The sequence below is a fragment of the Chionomys nivalis genome, chromosome 6 (genome assembly GCF_950005125.1).
Source record: "Chionomys nivalis chromosome 6, mChiNiv1.1, whole genome shotgun sequence".
In the NCBI taxonomy this organism is placed as follows: domain Eukaryota; kingdom Metazoa; phylum Chordata; class Mammalia; order Rodentia; family Cricetidae; genus Chionomys; species Chionomys nivalis.
Window position 1 is genome coordinate 4,302,496 of NC_080091.1, and position 14,552 is coordinate 4,317,047.

General features: G+C 55.0%; 2 protein-coding genes across 2 annotated transcripts; one reads left to right on the forward strand and one right to left on the reverse strand.

The window, feature by feature from the left end:
• Window positions 1–4,384: 4,384 nt before the first annotated feature.
• On the forward strand, window positions 4,385–9,418 carry Fstl3 (follistatin like 3). The gene is made up of 5 exons (XM_057772471.1): window positions 4,385–4,504; window positions 5,653–5,838; window positions 6,799–7,014; window positions 7,863–8,090; window positions 8,174–9,418. Exons 1-5 carry the CDS (start codon window positions 4,408–4,410, stop codon window positions 8,215–8,217), a joined length of 771 nt encoding a protein of 256 aa, XP_057628454.1. The 5' UTR covers window positions 4,385–4,407; the 3' UTR covers window positions 8,218–9,418.
• A 611-nt stretch (window positions 9,419–10,029) lies between these two features.
• LOC130875616 (serine protease 57-like) lies at window positions 10,030–14,230 on the reverse strand. The gene is made up of 5 exons (XM_057771647.1): window positions 14,168–14,230; window positions 13,904–13,985; window positions 11,789–11,938; window positions 10,555–10,700; window positions 10,030–10,149 (listed from the first exon to the last, which is right to left on the reverse strand). The coding sequence occupies exons 1-5, from the start codon at window positions 14,228–14,230 to the stop codon at window positions 10,030–10,032; spliced, it is 561 nt and encodes a 186-aa protein (XP_057627630.1).
• Between the last annotated feature and the right edge of the window lie 322 nt (window positions 14,231–14,552).

Here is a 14,552-nt window from a genome sequence, read left to right on the forward strand (position 1 = left end):
ATGCTCAATATCCTTAGTCATCAGAGAAATGCAAATCAAAACAACTCTGAGATTCCATCTAACACCTGAAAGAATGGGCAAGATCAAAAACACTGATGACAACTTATGCTGGAGAGGTTGTGGGGAAAAGGGAACACTTCTGCATTTCTGGTGGGAATGCCAGCTGGTACAACCCCTTTGGATGTCAGTGTGGTGATTTCTCAGAAAATTAGGAAACAACCTTCCTCAAGACCCAGTAATACCACTTTTGGGTCCTTATCCAATGGATGCTCAATCATGCCACAAGGACATGTGCTCAACTATGTTCATAGCAGCTTTGTTTGTCATAGCCAGAACCTGGAAACAACCTAAATGCCCCTCGACCAAAGTAAGGAAAATGTGGTACATTTACACAATGGAGTACTACACAGCAGAAAAAAATAACATCTTGAATTTTGCAATAAAATTGATGGAGCTAGAAAACATCATTTTGAGTGAGGTAACCCAGACACAGAAAGTCAATTATCACATGTACTCACTCATAGGTGGTTTTTAAACATAAAGCAAAAAAAGCCAGCCTACAAACCACAATCCCAGAGAACTTAGACAACAATGCGGACACTAAGAGAGACTTACATAGATCTAATCTACATGGGAAGTAGAAAGTAGAAAAAGACAAGATCTCCTGAGTAAATTGGGAGCATGGGGACCTTTGGGGAGGATTGAAAGGGGGAGGAGAGAGGCAGGGAGGGGATCAGAGAAAAATGTAGAGTTCAATAAATACCAATTAAAAAAATATATAGTGTTGAATGACCTTGGCCTCCCAGAGTCTTCCCTTGTGGAGGGAGAGCAGTTGGCTTCCTCTTCCTGAGTATTGGTCTCTCAGGTATGGGGGTGGAGCCCAGGACTTCCTGCCACTCCAACACCTGGAACTAGAGCTGTGACTCTGTTTGTCTGTTTGGGTTTCTAAATTTCATTGTTTTCTGGCTAGCCTGAACCAGTCTAGTAGACCAGGCTGGCCTTGAAATCACAGAGATTAAAGGTGTTGCCACCACACCTGACTGGCCCTGTCTTTCCCTGCAGCCAGGACTAGCCAAAGCTTGTCATCCTCCTGCCTCAGCCTGGAATGGATGCTTGTGTGGCATCACAACGTCGCACTCAAGACTTGGAGGGTCCTTAGCTGGACAGCTTCTTGTAAGTAGAGATAGGGACAGATCCCCAGCCTCTGGCTGAGAGCCCTGTCTGCCCCACTGCAGTCGTCCTGGGTGCCTCCAGGCACATGGCTCAGACTTTTCTTTGTGCTTAGCTGTAGAGAATGATCTGGAGTCCCAGACCAGTTTGAGCTACAGAGCCAGACATTTTGTCAAAAAGAAATGAGGGTTGGGATGTGGCTGAAGGGCAGAGCACTTGGCACACAACCGTGGGGTTCTGAGTTGAGATCCTTGGCACCCGTGGACACAGCTGGGTGTGTGAATATAACTCAGCACTGGAGAGGTAGACACAGGAGGACCCCTGGGTCTCTCTGGCCAACCAGTCTAGCTGAATTAGTGACTTAACTTCCAGTGTCCCCAAGACCCCCCCCATTTCAAAATATAAGGGGGAGCAATCAGGTGTGGGCCCCGGCCTCTGGCCGCCACGCACACAAACACAAATCTCTCCTCAGCTGGCCGTGACCTCTTGTGTTGCTCTCAAGCATGGCTTCACCCTCCAGGCTTTTCTAGCTGTCAGGGGCCGCGGGGTCGTGAGCCTGTCATTTCCTCTGTGCTCCTGGGTCTGGGTGAGAGAGAAACCTGGGAAGCTGAACAGAGATCATGGGGCATGAGTCAGTAGGAAGTGGGCCCTGAAGAGAAGGCTGAGCTGGGGACACCCTGGGGAACCCGTGGATTTCCAGTATGTGGGAGCAGGACAGAGAGGGGCCCTGAACCTGTGCCAACCACACAATGGTCCTTTGATTCACCCTGGCGAGGCCACAGCGGTCCAGCATGACGGGTCAGGCCTCGGCCAAGGTCAGTGCTGTTCACCCCCTCCACTCCCTCCTGCAAACTCTTGGTGAGAACATAGGGTCCCGTGCCCCACTCCAACCTAGGAACACCCTTGGGGGACTTCCAGGGGCCAGAGCCAGGTCAGGATCCCTCCTCACTGGCACAGGACAGCTATGGTGAGGAAAAGGATGCCTTCCACAGCCAGTGGATCCGCTGGAGCTTCAGGACGCCAAGAATTGGGGGGAAGAAGTCACCTGAAGGGGTCTGGAGTAGATGTTAGGATGGGGGTGATCTCAGGAAACCCACTGCTCCCTATAGTACCCTCTGTGTTTTCTAGTTCTATATTAATTATTATTATTATTATTATTATTATTTTTGGTTTTTCAAGACAGGGTTTCTCTGTGGTTTTGGAGCCTGTCCTGGAACTTGCTCTTGTAGACCAGGCTGGTCTCGAACTCACAGAGATCCACCTGCCTCTGCCTCCCAAGTGCTGGGATTAAAGGCATGTGCCACCACCGCCCAGCTCTAAATTAATTTATCTGTGTATTTTTCAAGTATATTTATTTTATGTGAGTGGGTGCTTCATTTGCCATGCCTATGCACCATGTGTGTGCAGTCCCTGAAGAAGCCAGAAGAGGGTGTCAGATCTTCTGGAACTGGAGTTACAGACAGTTGTGAGTCTCCATGTGAGTGCTGGGGACCAAACCCCAGTTTTCTAGAAGAGCAGTTAGTGCTCTTAACTGCAAGTCCTCATCTGTGTGTTTTCTTGTCTAAACCATGAGCTGGGTGAGGATAATTCTAGATCAGCCTTGGTTGTTGGGATTCCCCAACACCACGGCGTGTCCACTAATCATCTCAACTCCACGAGCGACTCCATAGGACTCCAGGGCATTTCAAGGAAGAGTGACCTGGCTACTTTGGCCCTCAGATAGGAGGTTCTGGGTTCAACAGTTACCATTATGGACTGTGGGAATCCATGGCACCTATGTTCTACCTATGCCAGAATCCAAGTGTTCCACCTGGGAGGAGGAGGAGACAGTCTCCCACTCCTTCTCAAAACAGTTTTTTTTTGGTACATGTGTGCTACAGCTAGGTGTAGGGGTCAGAGGACACCTTGAAGGAATCAGGTCTCCTGACATGAGTGTCTGTCCTGAGGACGGGACTCAGGTTGTCAGGCTTGGCTGCAAGCACCTTACCCTCCCTTTGAGTCACCTTTTTGCTGTGCTTATTCTGAGGCAGGGTCTCACCATGCCCTGGAACTCACTCTGCAGACCAGGCTGTCCTCGAACTAACAGAGATCCGCCTGCCCCTGCCTCCTGAGTGCTGGGATCACAGGCACCCGCCGTCCTGACTGCTTTGACATAGGGTCTTCCTGCCCTGGACTCTCTAGGTAGACCGGTTTGGACTTGAACTTGTGACCCTCCTAAGTGCTGGGATTTTAGGGTGTGGCTCCGTGCCTGATGATGTCTGTCTGAGGGGTGTGGGGGTCCAGATGCACGAATGCACCCACCGAGGCCAGAGGACATGAGGTGTTCTGTTCTAGCACTCTTGGCCTTACCCCTTCCACACAGACTCTCCCGCCGAAGTTGGAGCTGGGCTCTCAGTCAGCGAGCCCAGCGAGCCCTCCGGTCTCCGGTGCCCACAGTCCTGGGCTTACGGTCTCTCACAGGTGCTGGAGTTTTTGAACAGGTCTTCCTGTTTATATGGCAATCAGTCTTAACTCTTGAACGCATCTTCTAACCCCTGGGTTTTGTTTGTTCTTTTTGAGACAGAATCTCAGGTCGCCCAGACCGGCCTGAAGTTCCTTCTGACCTTAATCCTCCAGCCTTGTGGGCAGCTTGCGAGGTGGAAAGGCAGCTGTGCGCCATCGTGCCCACGGAATCCAGGGCTTGTGCATGCTGGGCAAGCCCTCTGCCCACCGAGTTAGCTACTGATGACGTCGACTCGAGTTTGACTCACTCTGGGCCCCAGCTGGTCTGGAACTTGCAGTAATCCTCCTGCTTCAGCCTCCCAACGGCTAGAATGAAAGGTATGAGCCTTTAAACGGCTGGGAACAGCTCAGGGACACCCTTTGCCTCCTTGGGGCTTGTCAGTGTGAAGGTCTGACCAGAGGTGCCCAGCCCGAATTTCCAGACACTCTCCAGGTGGAGACCCCAAAGACACCTGGAGGTAGGTGTCCACCTTAGTCAACTCCCAGAACATGCCCCCCGGGCCGCAGTTTGTGACCTGACCCCACTGTGGACTGTTCTTTCTAGACAACTGTCTGGTTCCCAGATGGGACAGGGCCTGCCCCCGGCGGCCACCCCCGCGCAGGCCCGGGCCCTGCGCCTAGGGGACACGTCCGTCCCGCCGCGCCCCGCCCCGCCCGCCGCCGGCCCCGCCCGCCTTGGGCTTTTATAGGCCGAGGCGCCCGCACTCACAGAGTCCCCGCTGCTCCACACTCGCCATGTGTCCTGGGGCACTGTGGCCGCTGCTTTGGGGAGCCCTGGTCTGGGCGGTGGGATCCGTGGGTGCCGTGATGGGCTCGGGGGATTCCGCGCCCGGTGAGTGGGGCTGGGCGGAAGGGGCGGGAGAGTGGGCCACCCACGTGGCCTGCGGAATGCGGCAGGGGGATGTCTGGGGGTACGCTCTGGTTGGGTAGGCGAGTGGGGTGCTCCACGCCTCCAGCCTCAAGAGAGGACTGACATTTATTTATTAAGCTCTTACTGTTTACCTGCTTTCCCATGAGACTACAGAACCTAAAGTTGTGGGTACTTTTTCCATCCCCGTTCTCAGGATGGGTAAACTGAGGCTTGGGGTCATGAACCTTGTAAGTGACACTGTGGGTGGCTCCTTTAGAGAGACATCTCTTTTAGAGAGACATCTCTGGGTGGCTGGACCTGCTAATGCCATCTGGGTGGAGGGTTTCAGGATCCCCTAGACGGACCGTCTCTGTTGGAATGGTGTACCTGCATCTGCCTGGGAGAGCTCTAGCCTCAGTTTCCCTCTTTTGAAAAGTGTTTGCTGAGGTGCTGGGGCCCAGTTCGAGGAAGGCGGTCGGTAGTGTGTCCTGAGCACGGATGAGGGGATGCAGCTGTCCCCATTTAAGGGTGAAGAAAGCCGAGGGTTCTGCGTTCCAGCCTCCACCCCGCCCTGCAGGGTTGCTGGCCTCCAGGGGAGCCGAGCCCCCTCCCCTAGGGCCGCGTCCCCCGTCCCATCCCAGGGGAGTGAGCTCACGCAGAGGGAATGTTCCCCGGTTGGAGTGAGTAAGAGGCGGGTCAGGCGAGGGGGGGCTGCAGGCCGGGGGCTCGGCTGCCCTGGGCACTGTCTAGACAGGGCAGAGGCGGGAAGCCAGTGCAGGCCCACAGACCCTCACATGCCGAGTGCCTGGCATTTGAAGGGGCTGGGCAGGGTGCCAGTTCTCAGGCCGGAGGCTGGGCAGGAGCTGGTGGTGGAGCACTGGGGTGCGACTCAGAGGAAGAGGGCTCCCCACGGAGCAGAGTCAGGACCATAACTGTGGCTTTCTGTGCCTTTCTCCTGTGTTGGGGGGCGGGATTCCATGGTAGCAATGGGCACCTCTCAGTTGGAGGGGGCATTAGACCTGGAGTATTGGGGGTTGGTTAGGAGTTTGCCACACAGAGAACGTCCGCACAGAATAATTCATAGGTAGAGATGAGGTCTGGAGTCTCCCTCATCCTCCATTTCCGCATAGGTGGTGTGTGCTGGCTCCTGCAGGGCAGAGAGGCCACCTGCAGCCTGGTGTTGAAGACAGACGTCAGTCGGGAGGAGTGTTGCGCCTCCGGCAACATCAACACAGCCTGGTCCAACTTCACCCACCCGGGAAATAAAATCAGCCTGCTGGGCTTCCTGGGCCTGGTGCACTGCCTGCCTTGCAAAGGTGAGGGGTGGGGTCCTGGCGGTCTCTCTGTGGGCCTGGGGATAGTGCTGGCGACGGACTTGGAGAGAACGGACATTAGATGGAGGGTATTGGGAGCCGATTAGGAGTTTGCTGGGCGGAGCCCACAAGGAAGAGCACACCGTCTCTGGGAGGGCCGGTGCCACAGGCAGCTTAGCCCGGAGTCGACGCTGCAGACCCGCACTGGCCTCTGGGATAGGATTAATGTCACATCAGCCTGGCTGTGTCCCAAGCCCACTGCCACACACCCCTCCTCCAGACCCCACCCCTAGCTTCTGGGAAGAAGACACACACCCAGAACGGCCTGGCCTGGGCCGAAGGGCCTATGGTTGCCTCCTGAGTCCCTGGGTCCTGCAGATGGGACTTTGCCCCTCCCCTTTAGTCCCTTGGTTTCCTGAAGTTGGCTAGAGGGTCAGTTCCCGATGCTTGGGTGAGTGGGTGGGCCCTGTGATGTGGCTCCCTCCGGAGAGTTCAAGGTCTGCTCTCCAGACCCACAAAGCAACTGAACTGGGAGAGGGAAGGGTGTCCATGAGTCTATCATGATGTTCTCAAGCTAGAATGTGTTGGGGTCCATAACAGCCTCAGTTTTCCCATCTGTAAAATGGTGGCTGAACAACGTATTAAAAAGGGACACATGGACAGGAGTGGTGGTGTGGGCCCAGATTCCCAGCACTTGGGAAGTGGGAGGCAGGATTAGGAGTTCAAGGCCAGCCTAGGCTATGGGAGATACTGTCTCAAAATAACAAAATAAAGTCTTGTGTGGGGCAAGGTGGAAACCCCAACACAAGACTTTGTCTAGGCGAGCCTCAGTTTTTCCACCTGAGACATGAGGATGTGCAGGGTGAACCCCTCCCCCAAACCCTAGTGGGAACCCTCTAGGCTCAGGCACTCAGTCGCTGTGCGCTAAAGTGAACCACACCTGTGCACGTCCTGTGTCCCTAGATTCCTGCGACGGCGTGGAGTGTGGCCCCGGCAAGGCGTGCCACATGGTGGGGGGCCGTCCACACTGCGAGTGCGCACCCGACTGCGAGGGGCTTCCCACGGGCTTGCAGGTCTGCGGCTCTGATGGCGCCACCTACCGGGACGAGTGCGAGTTGCGCGTGACGCGCTGCCGTGGACACCCGGACCTGCGCATCATGTACCGAGGCCGCTGCCAAAGTAAGGGCCGCGGTCGTGGAGGGGCGGGGCCATAGAAGATGAAAGCGGGGTCTGGGGGCGGGGCTTAGGGAGATAAGACCGGGAGGTAGTGCATGCTGAGGGTGGAGTCGGGCGGCTGAGGGGCGGGGACTAAGGGAGGTGTGACCAAGCAGGGGCGGAGCCTGGAGCAGAGGCGCTTGGGGAGCGCTGGGCCTACTTAAGGGCATGGTCTAAATGGGTGGGGCTTAGGCTGCTCCGGGCAGGGCCTTGAGGGGCGTGACCTGTACGGGGTAGGGGGCAAATGTTGGTAAATGGGCTCTGTGGAGGCGTGGCCACGACGGCCGCCTTCTACGGAGGGGCCTGAGGGTCAGGTCAGGTGGGTGTCAAAGCCGCCTGGCTGGCTTCAGAGTTTGAGCCTGAGCCCCGGGATAACTGCGACTGTCGGGCGTGTCCGGGGGCAGGGCTGCGCGCGGCAGCACGTAGCATTCCACAGCCCTGCGGGCCAGCGTGCCCTCACAAGTGCTGGCGCGGGAGACGCTGCGCAGCCGGGGAAAGAGGCTCGGGATGGACGGGGAGGGGGAACGTGGGTGGAGCTTGGCAGAACGGGGCGTCGTCCTGGGGGCGGGGCTTGTCTCTGAAGGCCGGGCTGGGCGGAGGTGAGCCGGGCTCGCGTTTTAGGGTGGGGATTGCCCTCTAGGGCGGGGTCTTGACAGCGGTCGGAGCTGGCGTTCCCGGGCGGGGCTTGAAGAATGGCGGTACCTTTAGGTCCTAGGAATGGGGCTTTCTAGAGGAGTCCTAGTCTAAGGGTAGCTGGACTCACTGGGAGGAAACACCATCCAGGACCTGACCCGCCCTCTCTCGGCCCACAGAGTCCTGTGCTCACGTAGTGTGCCCACGCCCCCGTACATGCCTTGTGGACCAGACCGGCAGCGCTCACTGTGTGGTGTGTCGTTCTGCCCCCTGCCCGGTGCCTTCCAGCCCCGGCCAGGAACTCTGTGGCAACAACAACGTTACCTATATCTCCTCGTGTCACCTGCGCCAGGCCACCTGCTTCCTGGGTCGCTCCATTGGCGTTCGCCACCCAGGCATCTGCACAGGTGAGACTCGTGTGGGTCTGGGCGTTGGTCCACCAAGGGATAGCACATGCGCTCACTCTCGTCCGTTTCCTCCACCCCTGCAGGTGCCCCCAAAGTACCACCAGAGGAGGAAGAGAACTTCCTGTGAGCTGCAGCAGCTGGGCCTGGTATTTGAGGCCGTCCCAATTTTATTTATTGTCACAGAAAAGATTTTAATTTATGTCACGTGGACATTCCCCAAACCTGGCCTGAAAGCACTTGGGGTCCCCTAGGATCCTGAGCAGGTATCACAGGACGGAAGGGAGGTTTATAAGAGTTGTATATGCCATCACCAGGTACTAGGACCAAGTTAGGATCCCAAGGAGGGCAGCTTCACGGAGACCCCTGCTTGATCTCTCTGCCTGCTTTTCAGACTGGAGCTGAGTCTCAGGGCACGGTCAGTGCCAGTGTGTCCACCTCAACTGCAGTTCACACAGGGCCTCTCGGCCTCAGCCCAGAGAAACACTGGGTTCTTCCCTATTCGCTCCACTTAAGGAGGGACCTGGTGGGAGCATCGGGCCGTGGCTGACTGCCAGGCCAGGGTAGCCAGTGGCTGCCAGGGCTCACTGTGCCCAGAGCACTCCAGAGTCACTCTAGTGCCTACCGCCCTGCACATCAGCCTGGTGCTGCTTGGGGCATGACCCTTCCCTCTGACAGCTGCCACTCAGAGTTACCCATGTGCCTTGAAGGGAACCACGAAGAATGGGGAGCTGTAGCTCAGTAGCTACAGTGCTTTCCCAGCTCCCACAAGGCCTGGCCTTCATCTCCAGCACCACGTAAAACAGACATGGGGGCACATGCCTGTCACCCCAGCACTTGGAAGATAGAGGCAGGAGGATCAGGAGTACAGGGCCAGCCTTGATTGCACAATGAGTTCAAGGCCAGCCTGAGACCTTATATCTCTAAAAAACTTAAGGGTTGGGTGGTTGTAGGGCCGTATTATACAGGCCCATATTTTTATACTCCATTAATTCCAACTCTTGCGGGGCAGAGGCAGGCAGATCTCTATGACTTCAAGGACAGTCAGGGCTGTTACACAGAGAAACCCTGTCTCAAAAAAAAAGTAAATAAATAAATAAAAACTTTAAAAAGGAAGACAAAATGTTCAATCATACAGAGAATCATAGGAGCATGCAGAGCCCCCCATGTGGAGGAAAGGATTTCCCAGGGTCTTTTCTATTATCCTCCCTCAAGTCCTCAGCTGGGCCTTTCTTGCAGTATACCAAAAAGTGTCCTTAGCAGGTTGCCGAGGCAGCCTCTCCCACCCTGGGGTTCTGCCTCACCAAAGAAATAAAGATAATAAAACCACTATGGTGACCAGGACCACCTGCCTTTTCTCTCTGAGCCTGGAGACTAGGGTAGAGCGTGGGACCACGTGAAAGCTTCCAAAGATATGGCGTGTGTTCGTGGGTTCCTGAGGAGCATGGGGCAAGTGGAGGGGAGGGAGAAGAAGTGGGCCCTTCTGGGTCTTAGAGGTACAGGGACAAGATGGCTCAGGAGCAAAGACGGATACCATGATTACTGTGTTGAGGCAACTTTAGCATAGGAGGCCAGGCTGATCTTCATATATTAGTCCCCTGTCTATGTGTTAGTGGGGTTAGACTGCCGTCCATAAGGGAACAGAGAATGCACAAAGGCCCAGGAGCCACCTGAAGGGGACCCATGGTGTGGGAGTGGATGATGAGCTCAGGGGTGGGAGCCTAGTGGGTGCAGGAGCTGTGGAAGGGTCTCGGCTAAGTGAGCTCCTTATTGAGCACACATCAGGCCATGTGTCATGTATCTTGCTAGCCTTCAGTGCCACTGTTCACTTAGTGTGGATGCTGCAGCCCAAGCCCTAGGTTCCCAGTACTCTCCAGCCAGCTCGGAGCCTTTCATCTCGCTCCAGTGGGGGCTGAGAGGCCAACATCCCTCACAGAACATCTCAGAACCACATTCCAGGCCACCAACGCAGACACCTGAGTATAGACATCCGGAGACCTGAGAAGGAGACAAGGCCATGAGCCCGGCTCCCACAGACCAAGAAGGGTCCCCCAGAGTCTGCCTGGAGTGAGAAAAAAGGTTGGAGTTAGGTGTCACTCTTGGGGGCTTGTGTCCCCCAAAGGAGTCTCATACACAGACAGGTCTGGTTTTTTGAGCAATACACAGCCTACTTAGCGGTGTGCCTCAGCCCTCTGACGTGTCTCCCGAAACAACTGAAGTCTCTGTTAAATCTCAGCCCCCAGGCTCTCCTTTCAGTGAAAATCCCCAACATAGTGTGCAATCGGCTTTTAGGAGCCAAGCTTGGCTGTTTCTGCCCCCTGCTGGGCGTGTTTATGCCTGCAGTCCCAGGAACAGCCTGCAGAAATCTGTGTCTCTCAGCCACCGCTCCCCTTCCTGGGGCTCCTTTCTCCCTTCAGTCAAACACTAGGGGGACTCAGTCCTCAGAGGTGGCCTTGTCCATCCTGACCCCTTTTGTGGCCTCAGTTCCCTCACACAACAAGCCATCATAGAAACAGAAACCACACCACTGGCGGTCCCCACTGTGGGTACAGAGCACGGCAGAGTTCAGCTGGCCCCGCCAGGAGCTGTTGCAGACATTCAGTTCCATCAGCCCTGGCAGAGACCCCAGCAGGATACAAGGCAGTGTGGCCTGGCACCTCTCTGTGGCAATCACAATAGCCTCACAGCAGGGCCCAGGAAAGGATGGCACACTCCTTCAGTCCCAGCACTCAGACAGCAGAGACAGACGAGTGGATCTCCGTGCATTCAAGGCCAGCCTGACTATCTACAGAGTTCAGGACGGGATCCGAAGCTATACAGAGAAACCCTGTCTCAAAAAAACAAGAATCAATAAATAAGTAGATAAATAAATAATCAGTAGAAGTTGCGCTCCAGCCACCATCAGGACCCTTGCCTCCTCCCAATGTCCTCGGGGTGAAGGCTCCTGGCCCACCATTCCAGCCCCACCCCCGCCGGGCTCTTGAACTATCTTTCCATTCAGTCTCGGGCCTCAAATGAGACCGTCTGCCTTCAGGAACCTCCCAGCATCCCCAGTGCAAACAGGCACGCGTCAGCTGCGGAGCTGTCGGGAGCCTCTGTGAGGTCTCCGGCCACTCACTGAGGTGAGGGCAGAACGACCAGACCTCCAGGGAGGGATTGCTCCAAGTAGCTGCACCTTTACCTCAGTTTCCCCACGTGTACTAGATGTCAGCTGACTTTAGGGAGCCTCACCCCCAGACTCTGGCAGATGGAACCCTCATCCCCTCCTTTTCATCCTAAGATACTCAGGGAGCCCGCTTGGCTGTCGGCAGTTCTGAGACACTTCCTTGAGAAGCAGGGCCTCAGGGCTCTTGGCTTTGATTTTGATTCTGACAGAGGCGGGATTTATGGATGGTTCTGGGCAGTGGAGGTGAAAGACAAGATTCAGAAGCCCGTGGTCCTGCCAGCCATTTTCAAACAAAATTCCAAGACCACAGGCATGGACCAGTGGTAGAGCCCTTTCCCAGAATGCGGGAAAAGGGTTCAGACTAAGTGCGGTGGTGGCGCACGCCTTTAACCCCAGCACTTGGGAGGCAGAAGTAGGCGAATCTCTGAGTTCCAGTGAGACCTTGTCTCGAAAAGAAAAGAGTTCATCCCAACCCACAAGAAAATGAAATAAACTCCGAAACCAGGTGGGCCTGGTCTGCCAGCCACCCTCCTGCAGCTCTGCCTTAACAGGCAGATGTCGCTGCCCCGTGTGGCAGGCTGGTAACCGGGGTGCTGGATAACAGCGGCATTGCTCAACACCTGTCGTGTGGGCTCCAGTCTGAGCAGTGCATGGGCTCCAGGCACCACCACAGTGGAGGAAGTCCCTGTGGGGGACAAGCGGGTAAGATCACCAGTTCGCTGTATCATGAGCTCATGCAGCCCCTCCCTGTCTGCAGGATTACAGCTCCCTCTACTACTGCGATGCTCCAGCCCTTGCCATATCAATTTAAAGAGTTATAAAAAATACACTGAAACTGAACACAGTACAGACTTATTTGCTGTAATTCTTTCTTCCATGATATTATTTTGTAGTGCTGAGTATGAAACTAAAAGCTTCAAGCTTCTTGCTAGACTAGTGTTCTAACCATAACCATGCCCCGACCCAGCCCTCACTGGGGGATTCTAGGGGGGGGGCTCCACCCTGACCACGCCCCCAGCCCCTCTCTGGGGATTCTATGCTAGCTCCACTCTGACCACGCCCCCAGCCCAGCCCCTCACTGGAGGATTCTAGGGAGAGCGCTACAATTCAACTTCAACTATTTATTTGTTCGTTTGTTTGTTTTTATTTGAAACAGGTTCCCAGTCTAGAGCTAAAATTTAACTTCAAATTTCTATCATCCTGACTCAGTCTTCCAGTCTTCCGGCTAACTGGAATTCCCAGACGGTGCTGCTATTCCCAGCAGCGATGTGAAGAGTTGGCCCTGTCTGCACACGTCCTAGCTTCTGCTGGCCTTTAGTTTATTGCTTAGTGGCCCCAGAATGTCACCTGTCGTTGAAGCGGTGGACAGCTGACCTGAAGCAGAAAGCCTCCGCAGTGGTGACCAGGTAGTGCTGGGAATGTCACGTCACTTCCTGGCCCCACAGCGACCTGGGATAGTTGTGGTTATGTGAGCGATCAGAACGGAGAGATGGGCCAGTGGAGGCCAGCCCTGGCAAGGAGCAGGGGTGGAGTCTGGGCTGAGAGGAAAGGGGTAAACAGAGGCATTCTGGAGACAGAGACAGGCAGATCTCTGTGGGTTCAAAGCCAGCCCGATCCACATGCAAAGTTCCAGGACAGCCAAGGCTACATAGTTGAGACCTTCCCTAAACTGAGAGAGAGGGAGAGAGGTGGGGGTGGGGGTGGGTATCCTGACTGGGTGTGGTGATGCTCAGGGAGCATTCCAAAAGGTCAAGGTGGAAGGGTCAGGAAATCAAGGTCATTCTCAGCTACACAGCCTTTAATCCCAGTACTGGGAGGCAGAGGGATCTCTGTGAGTTCAAGTAAAGCCAGGGCTACAGAGGAACCCCGTCTCAAAAAAAAAAAAAAAAAGACAGTCTAGGCGGTGGTAGTGCACACTTTTTTTTTTTTTTTTTTTTGGATTTTCGAGACAGGGTTTCTCTTGTAGCTTTTTGGTTCCTGTCCTGGAACTAGCTCTTCTAGACCAGGCTGGCCTCGAACTCACAGAGATCCACCTGCCTCTGCTTCCCGAGTGCTGGGATTAAAGGTGTGAGCCACCACCGCCTGGCGGTAGTGCACACCTTTAATCCCAGAACTTTGAACACTTTGGAGTCAGAGGCAGGTGGATCTCTGTGAGTTCGAGGATAGCCTGGTCTACAGAGTGAGTTCTAGGACAGTCTCTAAAACTACACAGAGAAAAAAAAAACAACAACAACAACAACAAGAGAGACTTGGAAAAATGGTCCATCATTTAAAACCCCTGGCTGGTCTTGGGACCGGGTTCAATTCCCAGCACCTACACGGTGGCTCACATCCATCTCTAACTCCAGTTCTAGGAGATCTGGTGCCCTCTCCTGGCCTCCTCAAGTACTGCATGCAAGCAAAATGCACATGTAAAAATAAAAACATGAAGGGAACCCAGAGCCCACAAGCCTGTACCTGAGAGGGCTGAGATCCCTGCAGGAGCCCACAGCCCCATTCCTGGTTCAGCAGTTAGACTAGCCTGGAGTCACCGGGAGTCACCTTGGGAAGGGGTTTCCAACAGCAGGCAGCCCCAGCATCCAGTCCTGGGCATGGCTGAGGCAGGATGGCATCTCGCTGGCAAGGTCTGCAGGTGAAAGAGGTACCTCACCAATGATCCAGCCCCAAAAGTAGGACCAGGAAGGGATGGGGAGGGAGCTGTGGTCTGTGGTCAGGGCGTAGAGCAGACATTTCTGGGAAACAGGGAAAGCGATTCAACTCTCCCATATCCCCGAGATCACCGCTCATGAAAGTCCAGATCACATTGTCAGCCCAGACTCATCCGACATCTTCCTGCCCCGCCAGGCTGAAAACGCGTCATTCATGAGGCCTCAGGGCCTCAGACCATCTCAGGGGACACAGTCGCCCTGCCTACCCGGGTGTCCATCGCCAGGCAGCCCCGGGTCAGCACCTCGGCCCTTGGCCTCAGTTTCCCCATCATGAACCTCACGTCTGTGAGGAAGCTGACCCTTAGCAGATCTCGGGGTTTGGCTGACTCTGCTGTATTTAGTGAACCCCTACTGTGTACCAGACTTCGTTGGAAGAACTGGGAATATAGCAGAGGTCTGGGGTCTAGAGATCACCTAGCGGGATGTGTGCTAGGCTTGGATGTCTTCATGTTGGGGACCTTTGGGAGAGAATGTTTAGATAGGTCCCCCATGAACCCCAGTCTGGCCTCAAATTCAGTATGTGGCCGAGGATGATCTTGCGTTGGGGGAGGCTGCTCGTTTATCCCGGCCGCCCAGACTCCTACTATAATC